Source organism: Gallus gallus, chromosome 12 (assembly GCF_016699485.2).
Source record: "Gallus gallus isolate bGalGal1 chromosome 12, bGalGal1.mat.broiler.GRCg7b, whole genome shotgun sequence".
Taxonomy (NCBI): domain Eukaryota; kingdom Metazoa; phylum Chordata; class Aves; order Galliformes; family Phasianidae; genus Gallus; species Gallus gallus.
Window position 1 is genome coordinate 13193896 of NC_052543.1, and position 18323 is coordinate 13212218.

The 18323-nt window shown below is 42.6% G+C and overlaps 1 protein-coding gene across 2 annotated transcripts in view; it reads left to right on the forward strand.

The window, feature by feature from the left end:
* Positions 1-18323, forward strand: part of PTPRG (protein tyrosine phosphatase, receptor type G) — a 374849-nt gene that overhangs the window by 285835 nt on the left and 70691 nt on the right. For both annotated transcript variants that reach the window (XM_046899760.1, NM_001397431.1), the window contains 3 exons: positions 2323-2515; positions 15636-15820; positions 17823-17931. In XM_046899760.1, coding sequence (XP_046755716.1) covers positions 2323-2515; positions 15636-15820; positions 17823-17931 — 487 coding nt within the window. The remainder of the gene's footprint in view (positions 1-2322; positions 2516-15635; positions 15821-17822; positions 17932-18323) is intronic.

The window sequence follows — 18323 nt, forward strand, 5'->3', positions numbered from 1 at the left end:
AAAATGATGTTGAGATGACTTATATATACTTCAACACATAAAAAGGGGAAGGTTAAAAATCATATTTGAACTGGCAGTTGTTAAAATGCAATTATACCTCCCCAAGGTAGCATGGCAGAAGAAAATATTTTAAAAGTTCTCAATGAAAGTTTAAAAATCCAATTAATGTCATGGAAGCGTAAGCCTAGAGCCTTGACTTGACAAGGAGCAGTTGCTATCCAGCTCATGAACTTCTACAGAGCAACTTAAAGACCTATTAGCTGCCTTCATCAGAACTGGTTCTCGAGCATGGCATGGAAAACATAAGTAAATATTTATGGAGTTACGGTCAGTGCCTCCTCAGAAGGTCATAGAGGAGCACAGGGCTTAGCAAGATCATCTGGTTTCTCTCTTACGACAAAACTGTAAGATAATCCTTTTACCTCACTTTTTAACCCATCTATCAATGCTTTTTAGTACTTTATACTAATAATTAGCAAAGAGTTTTCAAGATTTTTTTGACATCTTTCTCTTAAGAATCAGAGAGAAAATTACAGCAGAGAGTTTGGGAATATGACATTCACCTCAGATGCAGAAGTACAATCCAAATCCCACCATCAGTGCATGCACTGGAGGCTCGAAGCCATACCTGGATCCCCTGCCTGAGATGGAGCCGGCCACCAAGCTGTCACCTTCCTGCAGGCCACCCACTCCCCTTATGCATTGGCCTCCCTGCTTGTATAGTAAGAGCAGTTGTCCTCAGGGGGAAGCTGCTGCTGACCATGTACAAGGATGTGCTGTTATCTTGGAAGTGACTGTCCATTATGAGGCTCATTTCCCTTGTATTGTGTGTTGGTGGAGGGCAGCCAACTCAGGAGCTGCGCACTGAGGTCCATCCTTTCTCCCTCCTGCTGTCCATGCACTGCTCACAGTGATAACATTCCCATGTATTTCTCCATTAGCCAGCCTAGCACGCATCCTCACTCCAGGGAGACTGACTTTTGAAAAGAAAAGTGTGAAAATTGACTCTACTTGCCCGTGGGGGTTGGAGAAGTTTTACAGATTTCAGCCCAGTAACAAGGATCGTCCAGCCCAGCAGAACTGGCCAGCTGGATAGCAGTAGCAGAAAGGAGTTTCTGTTTACTGGTTTGAAGGGAAATTAAACATTGACGGTGAGCACCTCTTGATTCAGTGGAGTATCCTTAGCTGTTCTGTTACACTGTCCTTTGATTATTTTTATCAGCACCATCAGCTGAGGCTACAGTGATAATTTTTCCCACTTAGAAGTTTCAAGATTCTTAGGCTCTATTTCATACTTTTAGAACAGAAGCACTTAATGAAAAGGATGTTGTGTTCACAGTGACCTATCATTAAACCATGAGCATAATCCAAGTCCTTTTTAAAGTCTTGGGCCAGATTCCGTGCTCTCCAAATCTGTACTATCAATATATGTAATTGATGTTGATGTAAACAATATCAGCAGTGAATCTTTCTCTGCTCTGTCTTGCTCAGCCTTTCCAGCAGAGACATAACTAATTCTAGTTCTTGACCTGAATGATAACAAGCTATTAGTAAATGCTATACTGACCTTGATAACTGTAAGAACAACATTAGCTGAAAATATTTTCATCTTAGTTTGCTAGAAATTTTGTTCTAAAGAAATGCTGAGACCCAAAGTAACAGTAAAGTTTCCCAATTACAGTTCTTTCTTACAGGTTAATACATTTTATTAAAAATAGCTCAAATCTGAATACAGCTGAGAAAATTTACTCCCAGAGGAATACATGCTAACTGTGCCCATTTTGTGTTATGTTATAATTTCTCACCCCGTAGCAGATATAAGAGGGAGCAGTGGCTGGTAGGGAGGTCAGGGTGCTCAAAGCTGAGAGTCTTGAGGTTGTTCCACTCGTGGGTCAGTTAGCTCGGGGTTTGGGTGTCCATCCCGTAAGGGATAAGGTAACATCACCCTCTCCTGAAAAGAGCTCTTGAGGTGGAAACGTTTTTGGCATGATACTGCAAAACAAAACAATGCCAACAGTGAGAAGGGCTTGGCAGGGCTGTCACACACACACACTACCAGACAACAGGTCTAAGGGCAAATATTTCCTTGCCCATGACAGACAGCCATGAGTTGCTCAAAGGTCTTCTCTTCTGCTGGGCAGGATAAGCACTGTGCTGAGATAAGGCGGTTGGCAGTGATTTCAGTGGGCAGCCTGACTTCCCGCAGGGTTTATCAGTCTTGGCATCAACACTTCCTGCCATTTTACTCTCTTATAAGCCATCCAGATTTCACCACATTGTATTCTAATTAATGTCCTTTCTCTCCCCCACCGTGATGGTCAGCTGGAAGCTTTCTATTCCATATTCACCACCGAGCAACAAGACCATGTCAAGTCCGTGGAGTACCTGAGGAATAACTTCCGACCACAGCAAAGACTGAACAACAGGAAGGTGTCTAAGTCTGCTGTGAAGGATGCGTGGAGCCAAGATATGACAGACATCTTGGAAAATCCACTGGGCACAGAAGCTTCCAAAGGTAGATTGTGCTTATAAATTTTGCATTCAATTAATGATTTTTTTTTTCAACTTTGTCATTAAATTGTGTTGAGGATAGATGTGAGATGCCAAAGAAGTAATGCAGCGTATGCAGGTGTTCTCTGCTCGTATATGTCAACAAATGAACTAACCCTATGCCTGCCTGCAGGTAGCTGTGAGGCTCATTGTCATGAGGTACCAGGTAGATAAAGCCCCAAATATGCAAGTCCCAAACAGCCAGTGTCCCTGTTCTGCCAACTGGCTGTAGGGCCTTAGAGATGCCTGACAAGAGGAAATGCTAAGGGAAGGGCTCACAGGTAAACATTTAGCCCCATTAGCACTGACTCATTGGCTGTTTGAGTCGAAAATAGGGTATCCACATGTGGTTATGATTTTTACTTCTTACACGAAAAAAAGAGTTCTGAAGAAACACCGTCCTTTTAATCAAAAGTTTATATCAACCTTTAGGTAATGGTGGCTAGGAGGAAAAAATTCTCTTCCTTATAGACAGGTGATTTCATAATATGTTGCTGAAGTGTTTCATGTGCCTTTTTGTAGAGCAGCTGGTGCTTGCTTCTGTCAGACTCTGGCTAATGAGCAGGCTGGAGGGGGCAGGAGGGAGGCTGCAGTTGTTGCATTGGCACAGACAGCCTTGGCTAGAGGAACACATCAAAAATTCTGAGAGAAATGTGTGCGGGATAAAATAAGACTAGAAATAAATATCATTTACTGCCTTTATTTGCCTTTATTTTATTGACTGCTGTTATTTATAGGTAGGAGAAATGACATGCAGTTCCCAGTCTTCAGTCTTGAGAAGTGCACGGTGCTTAGCCAGTCCTGTGTAAAGTTAAAGGACAGGGGGCAGTTTGCCAGAAGGAAATAGCTAAGCAGATTTACAATCTGCCCTTGCATACCTGGCATTTTCACCTGGCCAGGCCCATAGAGCGTAGTTTTCAGATGTGAATCATGAAAACAGCTGCGTTCAGCAGCCTCACCTTCCCACAAGAGTGCTGAAAGAGTGTATTTCTCAGGGCTCATTATTCCGTGAGCGTGCTTGTTTTTATATATATAATATACACGTACACAAACCCCATTTACATTAAAGGCAGCCTGGGGATGGAGAATTTACATCAGAAGTGAGGAGGAGATCTTGGGATTGAAGAGACCCTGCTACGCTCTGATGCTCTGGTCTGCAGTTTTCAATCAGTGTTTTAACAGCAACATGTGTCAATATTTATTTCTCCAGTTATATCCTGTGTACATATTACTTACCCAGAACAGTGATGAAAGTTAATAGGTTACGTTATGTTAAAAGTGACAAAACTATCTAGTTATTATTTTGAGTGCAGCCAGGGTACTGCTGGTATGTATGGTATAATATTCAAGATTTTATTGTTTTGGCTGTATGCCCAAATATTCCTTTCCTCACCACAAGGTTTTTAAGATTATAAAAATGTTTTAGGTGATTTTTACCCCACATGGTAAATGACTGAAACCCACGATTATGGGCATTATGAATACTGAGGTCTGTAGTTAATGGGGTCACCTTGAACTTGGAAGGATTGATTTTGAAGGGGCACTTCAAGTAGCTGGAATGATTCTCACTGATTTTGCTCCTTATGGACTATTACGACTCAGATTCAGCCAAGTGCACATGGCATAGTTAACATGATGCGAGCCAGCTCACTGGATCAAGGGAGCTGCATAAACGTGGATCCATCCTCAGATAGTTTGGTACCTGGGTGCTTAACATCTTACATGCCTGGGGACTGGTTTCCTGAGAAAGTGCTCCTTGGGTCCTCTCCCAGCATTTCCAGGTCCTGCAGTCTCTGTACTTGAGCTTACATCACGCTTCCTAGAGACTCAGGCAGGGAGTTAGATATCCCCCTTTCTGTGATCTGACAACATTCAGTGTGCCATCTAATGGCAGGGATGATGCTAAAGTCAGTGATTTCTTTTTCCCTCGAGCTTTTGCTATAGGAAGCTAATGGCTGGGCAGCCAGTCTTTTTGTACTGGCTCTGTCAACTTGTCACTTTTTGGGCTGTGTGCACACCAAGGGACACTGAAAATAGGTGTATTTTTTTCATGAATTTAAAAATAAATAGATTGCTGCGGTGTTACTAACACAAAATGAATTGTTGCGTATCCTCCAAAGGTTACAGGGATGAGTTATAGCTGTTCTAGAGATATAACAACGTGGATGTTTCTGGCCCCTTCTTTGACAAAGGTGAGCAGTGATGATGTGCCTGGACCGCTGCACATTCTGAACTACTGACATATAAATAAAATGAGTTGAAGTCATAATACTTGAGTGAAAGCAAAACCTATTGTTTATTCAGCTAGTAAATACAGTACCTCTTTATACAATGTCATTCATGCAAAAGTACCAAGAAGCTGAATACAGAGTACTGCTCAGCCAGACCGGCTAGAATACAAATGTAAGAGCGTGGGGTTAGCATAACAAATTTATTTTATGCAGTATCTTCTGCACACCTCACGGTTGCATCTCAATGCTTTCCACACTGCATTTAGCAATGTGACCAATGGCTGTCACATGTTACTTCCTGTATACTCTCCTGGGCTTAAGTTTGTATGTTGTAGAAGAGGGCAAGGTCATGAAAATGTGTCTTTCACTTACTGCAAGGTAGTATGGTTTGTGATGGTCTTCAGCTCTGGAGGGGAAGTTAGGATTTGTTTGTCGGTGTGAATTTTTGCAATTTGTTTCTTCTGTCACACACTATTAAGTCTGTGGGCAGTAGTGCTAATCTAGAAAACAGCGTAGCGTTTGTTACGTAAGCCTTTCTTAGTGTGGAGGAAAATGTGCCCAGAACAATTTGCATAATGTTCAGAATAATTTTCAGAGTTCCCCGGTGAATAGCAAGCTGCAGATCAGCGCAAAGCAGTGAGGCTCTGCCGTTGTCCATTGATAAACGTGGGATCCTGAACGCTTCGGCAGCAAACAGGAATGTCTTTTCTCCTCGCTATCAAAGCCATCTCAGGTCACAGAACAGGCTCCAATGAATTTGGGCCCAGTCTCTTAGCTAAGTGTGAATGTTGCATCTTTTCTTTTGTAGTTACTCTCCTTTTCCTCTTATTATTTAATTTTAAAGAGGAATTAAAGGGAGATGGCACTGTTTACATCAACCAGAATATAAGATGGCAAAAATATTGTAGTTAACTTGAAATAGTGTGGAGGACTAATTTTTCAGTTGAGAGTGGAAACTCCGATTTTCCTTTTGTGTTAGTTTTTAGTAAGAAGAGTTTTCTTTGGTTCTGTTATCTCATTCCTTCCTCCCGTTCACAAAAGCCAATTTAAAGCAGTTCTCTTGAGAACTGCTCGTATGCCTGAGCTAAAAGCCCACGCATGAGATCTCTGCTAAATCGGAGCCCATGAGCTGAACTTAATTCTGAAGTTGACCCTAGAGCTGTTTTAAGAAACCATACAGACTGCCTTTAAATGTAATATTTCTGAAATACACCCATCAAGATATACACAGTACGGCTATACAATAATAACAGCTGGTGGATAGATAATAAACCATGATACCAGAGGACTCATCAGTGTTACACTACCATTTAATATAAAGTTTTGCAAATGTTGAGGTTCTCTGTGCAGACATACTAAACCATGAGTGTATTTGTAAAATATTCACCAGATACTGTGGATAACAGCCAGTGGCAGTGCTGTGTGAATTGTGTTCATTGCTTTTCATACGCAGCTTTCAAACACTTACTGCTAATTATTTATTAGATTTGTGGTGTACAACACCCTTGGTGGGCAGAGTTCTTACATAAAAGTCTATCCTGTTCAAGAACCCGATCCTGCATATTCTTTGGTCCTTTCTTATGTTGTCCCATGAAAGAGAGAGAGATTTACAGAACCTTACCTGCTTCAGTCAGATGGAGGTATGGAAGCTCAGGAGGAAAAGGTGTTTCATTTCCTTGTTTCAGGATGTATCCCATGTGCAACAATATTTGCCCATTTTATTTTGCTGCTAATTAGGACCATCAAATGTTGGTTCTTCTCTTTATGTTTTTTAACTCTGGAAGGAAAAAACCTTTAACCTTCCTGTCTCATTAAACGTACTGCAAACCTCCCAACACTTAAACAAGCATCCCATGTGAGGGGCTCTTGACATCAGAGTTTTCTTTCACAGATGCCTGATTACTTCCCCAAAGGTGTCTGATTACTCTTTGCTGGAGTCTCAAATGATGCTGTTTCCCATCAGTGGGAATTCGCCTTAGAGTACCATCTTTAATTATGATCCTAGGCTAAGTTAAATAATAAGCAGTCATAAATTCACTCTAGTAAAGCTTAGCTTGGAACTCTAACAGCTGGGACATTTCTTTAGTAGTGCGCAGGTGATCATTTTCCTTAGTGCTCTTTGTGAGATGTAGTGATACCATTTGGAAATCAGTGTGACCTAATGCCACTAAAACCACCCAGAAGGTGGATTTTCCCTCCCCTGTGCTTTGCATTGGAGGCATGGCTCCCACTGTTGATCTGCAATCAAAGATACAGCACTGCTTGAGCAAAACAGTTCAGTTCTTATGCACTACTTTACAGCTTCTGACATTGGAAAATAAACCAAGGCTTCCTATGCAGGTATTCTGTTTTTGGCATGGCATCATTGTGTTGGAGTGCACCATAGAATCATAGAACTGTTATGGCTGAAAAAGATCTCTAAGACAACCAAGTCCAACCATCAACCCACCCCCACCATACCCACTGACCACATCCCTCAGTGCCACATCTCAATGGTTCTTGAACACCTGCAGGGGCAGTGACTCCATCACCTCCCTGGGCAGCCGGTGCCACTGCATCGTCACTCTTTTGGAGAAGAAATTGTTTCTAATATCCAATCTGAACTCTTGTGCAACTTAAGTTTATTACTTCTTGCCCTATTGCTAGTTAGAGTGCATCTCCACTGCAGCATTATCTATAGTCTTAAATTCTTCTGGAGGTTAAGCGCAGTGCAGTGACATTGCCATTCTGAGACAGTTTAGAGCTCTGATGGCAGTATTTCTCAATGAGAACGAGTTATTTGCCTCATTTAGAGCCTTTGTCATTACTCCCAGTAATTTGTTTTTGCTTTCTAAATGCTCATGTTTTATGAGAACTTCCTCAAAACAACTTCATGGTCTCTTCCTGCCCTCAGGTTCTCTCTGGGAGGCCAGAAAGGGGATTAGCAGACAAGTTCTACTCCTACACAGGATGTATATACTTTATTCAAACCTAAATGGCCACAAAATATTGTATAGCATAACTGTAATCTCCTCTCTGAAACAGCAGTATTGTAAATGTAAATTTAAAATAACACATTATTGACGTCTTAAGATGGAATTGCTAAAGCAAAATGATACTGTTTATTTTCTTTAAATATCTTAGGGGAAATGCAAATGAGCTAGAACATTTTTAGTTAATTTATGATATGTTTACCACTTGATTGTTCTTGTGCTTTAGAAGAACCAGTCTTACAGGTTGATTTCCTCATAGCTTAACATCCCCTTCCCCTTTCCTTGGATGACTGGATATTTCCTACTTTTTGATTTCTTATTGTTATGAAGATTGCCCTTTCCCGTTCCATTCCTCTTTCATGAACTGTGTACTTTAATCAGGTCAGTGCCCTCCTGCTGTGTGCTGGTGCAGATGAATCTATGTATCATTATTAGGATTTCAGCTGGCGCAGCAGGCTGACTGGGTGCAAAAGGTTGCACTTGAGGGTGGTAACACCACACTGCTAATTGCTTGCCCTGCATCTGCCTGCACTGTAGACTTGCCCAGCTGCCATCACACCTCAGTGCTGTGAGCAAGTGTGCTCCGTTCCTGCTGTGATAGTCTCTTTTGGCATGCACCTTCGATACCTGCTGTGGTCTCCTTAGGCAGAAATCAGTCTGCTCCTTCTGCATGTCTCATCTGTTCCACCTCAGATTTGCTTTTCTCATCCATGTCTTGATCTGCAGTGCTTGATCCTTATGTACACTGCTGTCTTGGAGTGCACAGTGCAGAAGTGGGAGAGGACAGGCTACTGTATCCTATGTAGCCTCGTATTAGTCAGGTTGAAGACAAAGCATTGCAGGAGAAAAAATTACCCATTTTGAAAGGAAATCAGATGCAAAAAGATGTGGTGTATATACTTGACCTCATGCTTGCCTTTGTAGTGACTGTTCTATAGGCTTCTGCTTTCACCCACTGTAACCTTTGTGAGGTTGCCATGTGAGCACTGCATGGGTCTGTACCTGAATGTAGTGGACAGCATGCCAGTAGCTTTATTAATAAGCAGTAAGTAACTGCTTGAGCTTGTTTGTATGTTACATATAAAAGCATAACCAAAAGAGCAGGAGGAATAGAGAGTGAAAGGAAACGTAGTTTGGGTTCGTAGCTGCCACTGTAGCTAGTAGAAGAGCCAAGTACTTGTAAGGGAACTGGATGATTTGTTCCACTTAAACACGTGGGGAATTCATTTCTGCACTGCGTACCCACTGATCCAGCTGTTTGTCCCATAGAAGGACTGATTTTAATTTCAGCCTTCATTGTACATTGGCCTGTACTGTGCCTGTGGAGCATCTTTCTCATTGGAAAAAGCCTGCAAAAGCTACAAAAGGGAAGCCACTTTCCCACACTGATTTTGGGCTCCCCTGAGGCAGGTACCAGGATGCTCTCCTGGCCCCATTGGCTCAGTCCTCCTACGCCTCCTGGTCCAAGCAGCCCTCGCCAGGACACTGGAAAGGGCAGTTTGGCCAACGCAGCAGATACGCATCCTTCCCGCAGGAAATCCCTCTTGCTCCCCATGAGGATTCAGCACATGCCACTGAATGTGATTCCATGTGTTACGTCAGACACACTATCTAAACAAGGATGTAGATGTACATTTTAAACACAGGGCACCCTTTGTGTGCGTGTACAAGTGTGTAACATAAACACAGAGCTTGCAGAGCCGATCCCCGGCAGACATCAGCTTAGCCCAGCATGGCATCTGATGGAGCAAAGCTGCTCTGTGCCTGCTGAGGATTCAAGGATTCAGGCCACAGCTATAGAACAATGTTTGTGAACTACATGAAATATTTGGGCTCAAACACAACCTAGTAAAACACAGAATCCACGCCCTTCAGAAAAATAGGATCTGTTGCTGTGATGCCATGGAAACTCAAATGCTAGAAAGAGCCATACAGGAATGAATCAAACGTGCTCCAAATGCTGGTTATACATTCACCCCAGGAAGTGGGCAGGTAGAAGAGGGGCAAAGCCAGCCTGCCCAGTGCTGCTGGGCCAGCAATGCCCCACGTGCAGTTCAGCTCAGGAGATTACTTCATGGGGCTCAAAAAAAGAATGCAGGATCTGTCAGTGTCCCTTACACCTTAAGAAACAGCCTTGTTTGAAGCATAGTGAAAGGTAAGAGCAGGGAAGATAAATAGTCTGTCTCCTAGCTACATTCTGCCTGTGGATTGAAGTAGATCAACACAAATATTTGCGTGTACAGCATGCTCCAGAGCCTGCAAATGCCTGCTGGCAAAGTGCAGGCAAAGGTAAAGGAAAAATGCATGCTTCTCTTTAAAGCAATTATCCTTATATATTAATAATGTCATTTATAAGTACTGCAGGAAGTTAACAGCATACGCTAAAGCAAAGAAAAGAATTGCACACATTTAGTAAAAGGAGTAGGGCGAAAATGTTGTAAGTATGCCTCATAGCACTTTTCTATGTATTAGAGCATGTGTTGTCTCTGCATATGATCCTCGTAGTCGATTTGTTATCCTCTGGGAGCACAGCCCTTGCTGAACTCTAAGATTAAATCAGACAGCCAAAAGAATGCTGTTGTTTGTCATGGGTCAGATTCCCTTCTCAGGCGTTTCCATCGAGTAGCACCAACACGAGGCAGCTGGAGCTGGCGCTGTATCACCACTGGTACCATGATTATGTTGGCATGGCATTAAAGCAAGTGTGAATGTATTTATAGTTTTGAGGGCCTGATAATGAGAAGGAATATGTGTGTGTGTACATACTGTTGAAAGCATTTTTCTTCCCTTTGCTGGTGGTGGCATTGCTTTTATCTTGTCTGCAATCAGGTCTCTGCATGCTACCAAGTTTGGCACAGTATTTTGCCAATAGCGCAGGCATCGATGACGCTGTTTGCAGGCTCCTCTGACATCAGCTGGGAAACTCATGGCTGAGTTGGGCATCACTACAGCAGTGGCAGCAAAGGCTCCATCTGTCCTGTAGACCTGGCTCTTCCATCTCCTTCCCAGTGCTGAGGCTGAGGGGAAATAAGCAACCTCTCTGCCTCAAGAGCTTGGCTGCCCACTTGTTTGCCCTACGAGGAAGAAAAGCATGCCACCTCCTGTTGACCTCTCAGTTACTCCTGTCTTGACTTTGTGGGGAAAAATGCCCCCTCTGCTTTGCAAGGGAGGAACATCTGCTTTGCTCCTCCTTTGCAGTGGAAGAACAGTTTCATGCTACCAGTCCCATATATGTCTGAAACAGGCAAGAAAAATGAGAAGTGAAGCCCTTCTCACCTTCCAGCCAGCAGCTGCAGACCTAAGCAGCACAAGACCCTTGTCATTGTCTTTTAGCTGCCTCTGAGCAGTCCTCAGGCAGTAGCATGCTATGGGCACATCCCCATATGTAGATGTTTCCTCCCTCTGTGTATGAATTGCTTCAGAAGGTCCGTGCCCATCTCACGATGAGGGATTCAGGACTTCACTGGGATGCTGCTTTTCTGTGCAGAAAAAATGTCAGAATTCCATCACTCAGTGCATATCCTGTGATACCAAGGAAGAGGAATGGCAGGTTTGTATTGCTGAGACATGTAGCAGGAGGGAGAGAGTGGGATTTTCCAAAAGAGGGCATAGCACAGCTAGAAATAACTGTGTTTAAAGTAGTGACATTTTTATGCACAGAAAAGCCAACTTAGAATATTTTTAGAGGATTTTATAAATCCCTCTGAGCTCAGTACCACTGGATTCATCATGTGAGATACCTGTGTTACAGGGAGAAGATGTACAAGAAATAACCCCATATACAGCTCCTGTGCTCTCATGCTTTCCCTGAGTAGTTCTTATAACCACAGGTAGCATATGCAAAAAACATAATGAAACCCAGAAAGGTTGGCTGCTTTTGCATTTCTCTCTCTGAAAGAGAAATGTAGACTGCTTTTGAAAACAAACAAAAAAGGAAAGCTGTCATCATCTCGCTGACATGCCCTTTCTGCAGTCATGGGTGTATCTAAATATCAGTGGTTAATTTTTGCAAAATGATAAGCCCCCTTTTTGTCTTTCAGCTCTGTGAAATGGAGCTGCCAGGAGCTTTTGGATTAAGCTTTATCAGGCTCCAGTTAGGAAAGCCTCGTGGAGGTTACGTAGCCAAATACAACACACAAATCAAATTATGGAAGAGATGAATGCGGAGTTGTTAAATTAATTTTGTTTGTTCCAGCCCACTGGAATGTTCTTAACACAAAGAAAATAATTCTGTGCTGTATGGCTGGCCTGACCAGTGCTTAGGACTGTATTAGCATGCTGCATTTGTCTGCAAGTGGTAAACAGGTTTTCTCTAAGCTTGAGTGAGCTTTTGGGTTTTATTTGTAGAGGTCCAAGACATGCAGCACTCAGAGCATTGCTGCATGATGTGCCCCTGGTGTGACAAATGTCCCATCCTGCCAAACCTCCCAGAGAGGCTGTTCTGCCTCCAGGAGGACCTGGCAGTCTGCCAGCCGTCCGTCATGGCTTTGGTATCACCCTAGACCTACACAGAGCTAGCTCAATTATCTCTGCTCTGTGTTCATAGAATCATTAAGGTTGGAAAAGACCACTAAGATCATCCAGTCCAACCACCACCCACCCCTACCATGCCCACCAACCGCGTCCCACAGTGCCACATCTCCACAGTTCTTGAACATATCCAGGGATGGTGACTCCACCACCTCCTGAGCAGCCTGTACCAGTGCCTCTCCATTATACCAGAGAGAGACATCTTGAGATCTCCCTCCATATTTTTATTATCCCTTAGGATCCGAATTTAACATAGAACATTAGAAATGCTTTCTTAAAAATAGCTGAAATCTGCCATTTCAGTGTGAAGTAATGTTGGTTCTTGGGCTAAGTTCTTCTTTTTTTTTTTAATGAAGCACGTCATGAGTTCATTGGATTCATTCTTTGCTTATGTTGGCTGGTTAAAGGAAAACACTGACCAACCCACCAGCCCGGTTGTGTTTCTATTCGGTATATTCTGATTCAGTCTCAAGGAACACTCAGACATCTCTTCCCTGACCCAACCTCCTTCTGCTTCTGTTTTTCCTTCAGGCACACATTTTGTAGAATCAGTAGAAGCTCTTTAGTGTTAAAAAAAAAAAAGAAAGAGAAAAGAAAGAGGAGAGCTGCAATTTGTTTAATCTTCTGCTGAAAATCCAAGGCACACAGAATATTGAAAGGAAAATTACCTCTGTGGAAAATGCCAGTTGTTTTATAAATGGTCAAATCATTACATTTTTTTCTTGCTTTTCAGACATTTGCTACGTTATTATACATCTCTTTAATTAAATCATCAAATTGAATTATTGGATCAAATGTTTTTTTATTCCATTGTGTCCTGAGCAGGTTTGGTTAAATTAATAAAACCATATGTTTCATTTTATAAAAAGGATTTCTTTTTTTTTTGCCCATTCATAAGCTGTTTAAAAAAAAAAAAAAAAGAGCAAACAGAAAATGCTGGTTATTGCTTAATTACATCAGGTTCTTCTGAGTGCCTCCGAGGAATTGAAGCAAAGTCATACTAAGTCATAAAAAGTTTGTAACATTATTTACTGTGAAATAGCAGCAGAGTGAATTCCATCTCCTTTTGGCTGGCTGCGAAGGCAGCTCAGCCCAGTCATGCAGTGGCCCTGGTGAAAACATGTCAGCACATGTCTTGGTGAAGTCTTGCAGTCATTGAGCTGCTTAAAGTGCCCATCTCTTTGGATCATGATGCATGGTGGCAGAGGATGTCTTAACGTTGAGCCTGTATGTCTCCATTTACCCTTGGGACATACCTGCTTCTATCCTCTGAGGACAGTCATGAGCTGTTCTGAGTCGTGTGGATGCTGGCTGTGAAGAGTGGTGTGGAACAGAGGACTTGGCAGTCCCCTCTCTGTTGGGTGGCTTAGGGTGTTTGAAAAATCACTTGCTCGGGATGGTTGAGAGGGGCAGTGCAATTAAGGTAATCTGTCTCTCATGAAGGTTATCTGGTTGAATTATTTCTAAAACAAGCTGATGCATGATTACTTTAACTGTATAAATCTCTGAATATCCTCATGGAGAAGGAGGACTACATAGGGCTTTTAGGTCTGGGTAGTCCTTCACCCTGGGTACCACCTCCAATAGGATTTGTTTAGGAGGAGAGGTGAAGGCTGGCATGGCGTTTTGAGGAGTGATTCTGTGATGACAAAAGGCTTGAGAGGGGGCAGTTACGATTTATTGGCACCGTTATCAGTAAATAGTGATGTAAGTGAGAATTGATCTGACCATCTCAGCAGAAGAAGGTGAGCGTGGAGAGACATACCAAGAACCACAAAACTCTGTAAATCCCAGCAATGGTGTCTGCTCTCAGCTGTGCCCTCAGAGCCAGGTCCAGCCCCCCTCCTCCCCTCCTCCAGCTGCATTGCCAGCAGAATGAAGCTCTTGGGTGTTTTTCTGTTGTATTGGTAATATTGCAGTGTACAGCACTCTATCTCTTTTATTTAGGAACTGTAACTTATTTCAGCAATGCAACAGCAGAGCTGTAAGACCAGCCTGGAACTCCAGGCCTAGAAGCAGATTTTTTCAGTACAACCAAGACTCTATAGAAGTGAAATAATGTTCAGATATATACCCAGTCACCTACCTGCAGCATACATACAAGCTGAATGGACTTGCTTTAAATGGAAAAGTTGTATTAGGAAAAATAACTGAAACAGTGTCAATGCAATGGGCTGGTGATACTTTAACTTTCCCTGCCAAAGTTTACCATCTCTTTTGCCACAGTGCATGTATTTAGGCATCATTTCAAGTGATTTTTCTGGGTTCAGAGTTTATATTTGGAAAGTGAATGTGAGAATCTGTCCTGAATTGTGTATTTTAAACATGATTTTTTTAAGGCTTGGAAAAAATCTAAACTCCATAGTGGGAAAGTGAATGATAGACTTTATAGATAGCATATGAGTGCCATCTAGTGTTTTTCATTAGTACCTTGACCTTCATATTTCAATTGCTTGAAAGGTATGTTCTGCAGCAGCTGTGAGTGGGCTGTGCTCTGCGTCCCACTCCCCCATAAAGTGTGTGTGCTGGTTCTGTGCCAGAGTGTGCTCTTCCATGGAGAGGTTTGGGTTTGGCCATGTGCAGTGAGCAGAAGCCAGTTTCCCATCTAGGTAAGCTGTTCTGTGTTGACCACCCCACCAACCATGGCGGGGGCCAGAAGTGACTTCTACCTCTGCACTCTGGGTATGGTGAGGAAGCCACAGCTTTTGGAGACTGGCTGGAGGGTTCCCCTGCCTGTTAGCAGAAGGAGATGGCTGAGGGCCATCAGGTGCTGCTCTTTCCTGTGCTGTTGATATATTAATGACAAACAGTTCAGAGACTATGAAGGAAAATCTGGAGGAAAAAAGAGCAAGGGGTAACTTCTCACGTACAAAAGATATACTGGATTAAGGGGAGAATGATTACTTGACATAACAGTGTCACATTTTTAGAGGTTACAACTACTGCCAGAGCCTGCAGAGCACACCAGCTTGTTTTCTTCCTTCATGTGGCAGGAGGCTGGGGGCCAGGGAAGGTGGGGCTCAGCTGTAAGGGAACTTGTGAATGTGGAAACACAAAACTTTTTAGTGTCCGGGTTGAAATATACATGCAAATGCCAGAACTAAAATTAAGGCAAAGCACTGAGCGGCCAGCTTGCAGAGAATGGATTCTCTCTCTCCCTTTACTCTGGAGAGCAGAAAGCAGCTGCAGGTGGTATTAAATCCCATTGGTCTCAGTGGATTGCAGTGTAAGCTATTACTGCAGGCAAGGGCATTAAAGAAAAAGCTTGGGTCTTAGAGTGAGGCACAGTTCTCCCTGTTTGCTTTCTCTCAGTTATTTACGAGAGTTTCATATTTTTCTTTTCCTTTTTCAGCTTGCAGCACTCCCCCAGTCAACATGAAGGTGCAGCCTGTGAACAGGACAGCGTTGCTTGTAACCTGGAACCAACCAGAAACCATCTACCACCCTCCAATCATGAACTACATGATCTCCTACAGTTGGACTAAAAATGAAGATGAAAAGGAGAAGACTTTCACCAAGGACAGTGACAAGGACCTGGTAAAACCACAGCATCAGCCCCAGACACATGTATCAAACTGTCCTTACATTGTCTTCTCAGCAGAAGGAAGCAGAGAAGGGAAGCAGCTGTTACATTACAGACAGACTAGCATTTGACTTGCAGTGTATTGCTATTAGATTGTTAGGCATTAGTTGAACATTGTCTAACAGACTTACCCAAAACATTGGTGTCTGAATTTATAGTTTATGTGAGTGCATAAAGGACTAAATCTGCAGACACGTTTTCATGTGCTGTTGCTGAGAAGCAGCTGGCTCAGGAAATAGGCAGGCTCTGAGTACCTTTTAGCTTCTGTTCAGCTCACAGCTTTTCACATTAAAATCCCCGGTCCCCCAAAATCTTCTGCTGGGTTCAGGCTCTTCCCTTTGCATAGCCCTTTGCAGTCTTTGGATCCCTTTCTGATCAGAAAGTGCTGCCAGCAGTAGTCAGGTCTGGAGGATTATCACAGAGTAGCTCTGTACATGCACTGCCTCGCTCCTGCTGTAAGAGAAAAAGTGGGAAGAGCAAGACAGCTCCAGCACAGATGCAAACACTGATCTATCTCCTCCATTTAGGATTTGATCTGCTTGTCATTCTTGTCTAAGTGGAAGCAAGTATTGTACCGGTCTTTAACGTTCTCTGCATATAAAATCAAAGTGACATATTCAGGTTTGAAAGGCCTCCGTTTATTGTTAATCAAAGAAAGCCTCTAGAATAATGAAATCAGTAATTGTATATGCACATGAAAAATGCAGAAGCACAGAGTGTTATTCCTAATGACTGTTATCGTATTTTTTTTCTCAAATACACAGTCCTCTGGGCCCATTCAATCAGTTATACAATAATACTTCTCTTATTCCCTTAGATGAAGATTCTTTTACTTCATTTTCCATTTATATTTTCAATTTCCCCACTAGACATTGTTATCTGGGTCACATTAGGGAATGATGTGCCTCACAAAACCAGACAGGAATGTATTGAAAGGCACCCAAGGTTATGATGTATTGTAACCTCTCTCTTGTCATAACTTTGCACTCTTGAGGGAGATTTCATTTTAATCAGGTATAGGGAGGAGAGCCTTAATCAGCAAAAATGAGGTGGGCATGGAGACGGCATCCTGTTTGATGTAAAAGAAATAATTAAAATTGCAGGGGATGTGATGGAGTGATAGCTTGGAAATAAATTGCTGTGAGACCCTGTGCTGTGCAGCAGAGCTTGGAGGTTAAGAAAGCGACGACAGCTTAGTCTATTTTAGGGGCAAGAGAAGAAAGAAACTCTTTTTCGGAGGAAAGTGCAGTTTGCCTTTAGTGCTCTGGCAGAGACAGCTGGGCCATCCCATCTTGAAACAGAGCTAGACAGTGTTTTGCTAAAGAGATCACTGGTATTTCAAGTGACCTCCACAACCACTGGTGCTTTGTGCTTGAAAACATGAACTGATGTGATTGCAGTTTAAGGCAACACAGAGAAGCAGCTGGAAGGCAGCAAGGCAGCATCTTGCGTGTAAGAGTGTATAGCAACATCCCAGCCAGTGTGCTGAGCCATTGCAGGCCACCAGCATCAAGTTGCCATAACCTGTTGGTTGCAGAATAGTCAGTTTGATCATATGGTCCTTTTCTGGACCTAAAACAGGTTTGGGACTTGCATCTCTGCCAACAAAAATCGCGTTTGGATTCCTTTAAGGTCGAATAATTTGGAGCGTAGGTGTTTCTGGGAGCAGAGACCCTCAAAGCAGAAGACTGTCCTGGGGAACATTCACCTCTTTCTCTTCCTTGAGAAACAGAATGTAGTCAGCTAGGTCTGAGTGAATCATTTGTATCCCAGGGAAGTCCTTTGACCTCGGCTTTGCCCTTTCCTGGGAAACCATTGAAAATTTCCATTCAGATATCAGTGAGGACGTTTGTGCCATGTAAGACAATGTTAGCACAATGCTTTATATGTTTCAAACCGATCGTGGACAGTACTGTGGGGGTAAAAAACTGAATAATATCTATTTTTTTTAAACAGAAGGCCATCATTAGCCATGTCTCACCTGACATCCTTTATCTGTTCAGAGTTCAAGCAGTTTGCCGAAATGAAATGCGTAGTGACTTTAGCCAGACTATGCTCTTTCAAGGTAAAAAAAACAAACATACATACATATTCTTACATTAAGTGACTCTTTGTGTGTTTAACATTTTCTTTACAGAATGCTATATGGTGTGGAATGATTTCAGATGATGTTTGAATGCATGCAGATAATGCTCATTTCATATTGTTACCAGTGACCGTCAGAGTCTTATTTCCAGTGTTGGGAATTTGCCTCGTGCAAAACTTTTCTTGGTGTTAGTTTTCTAGAACAAATCCATTGCAGACTCTTATGCAGTGGGGACACAGCTGTAGCAGAACGTACAGATGATTGGTGTCCCCTTTATGTAAAGGGAAAAGGAGATCAGTCTCATATTGAGAACTGCATGTAGAGATGTTTTACTGTGCGCACAACATGGACACAGCTTAGTTCTGCCACAA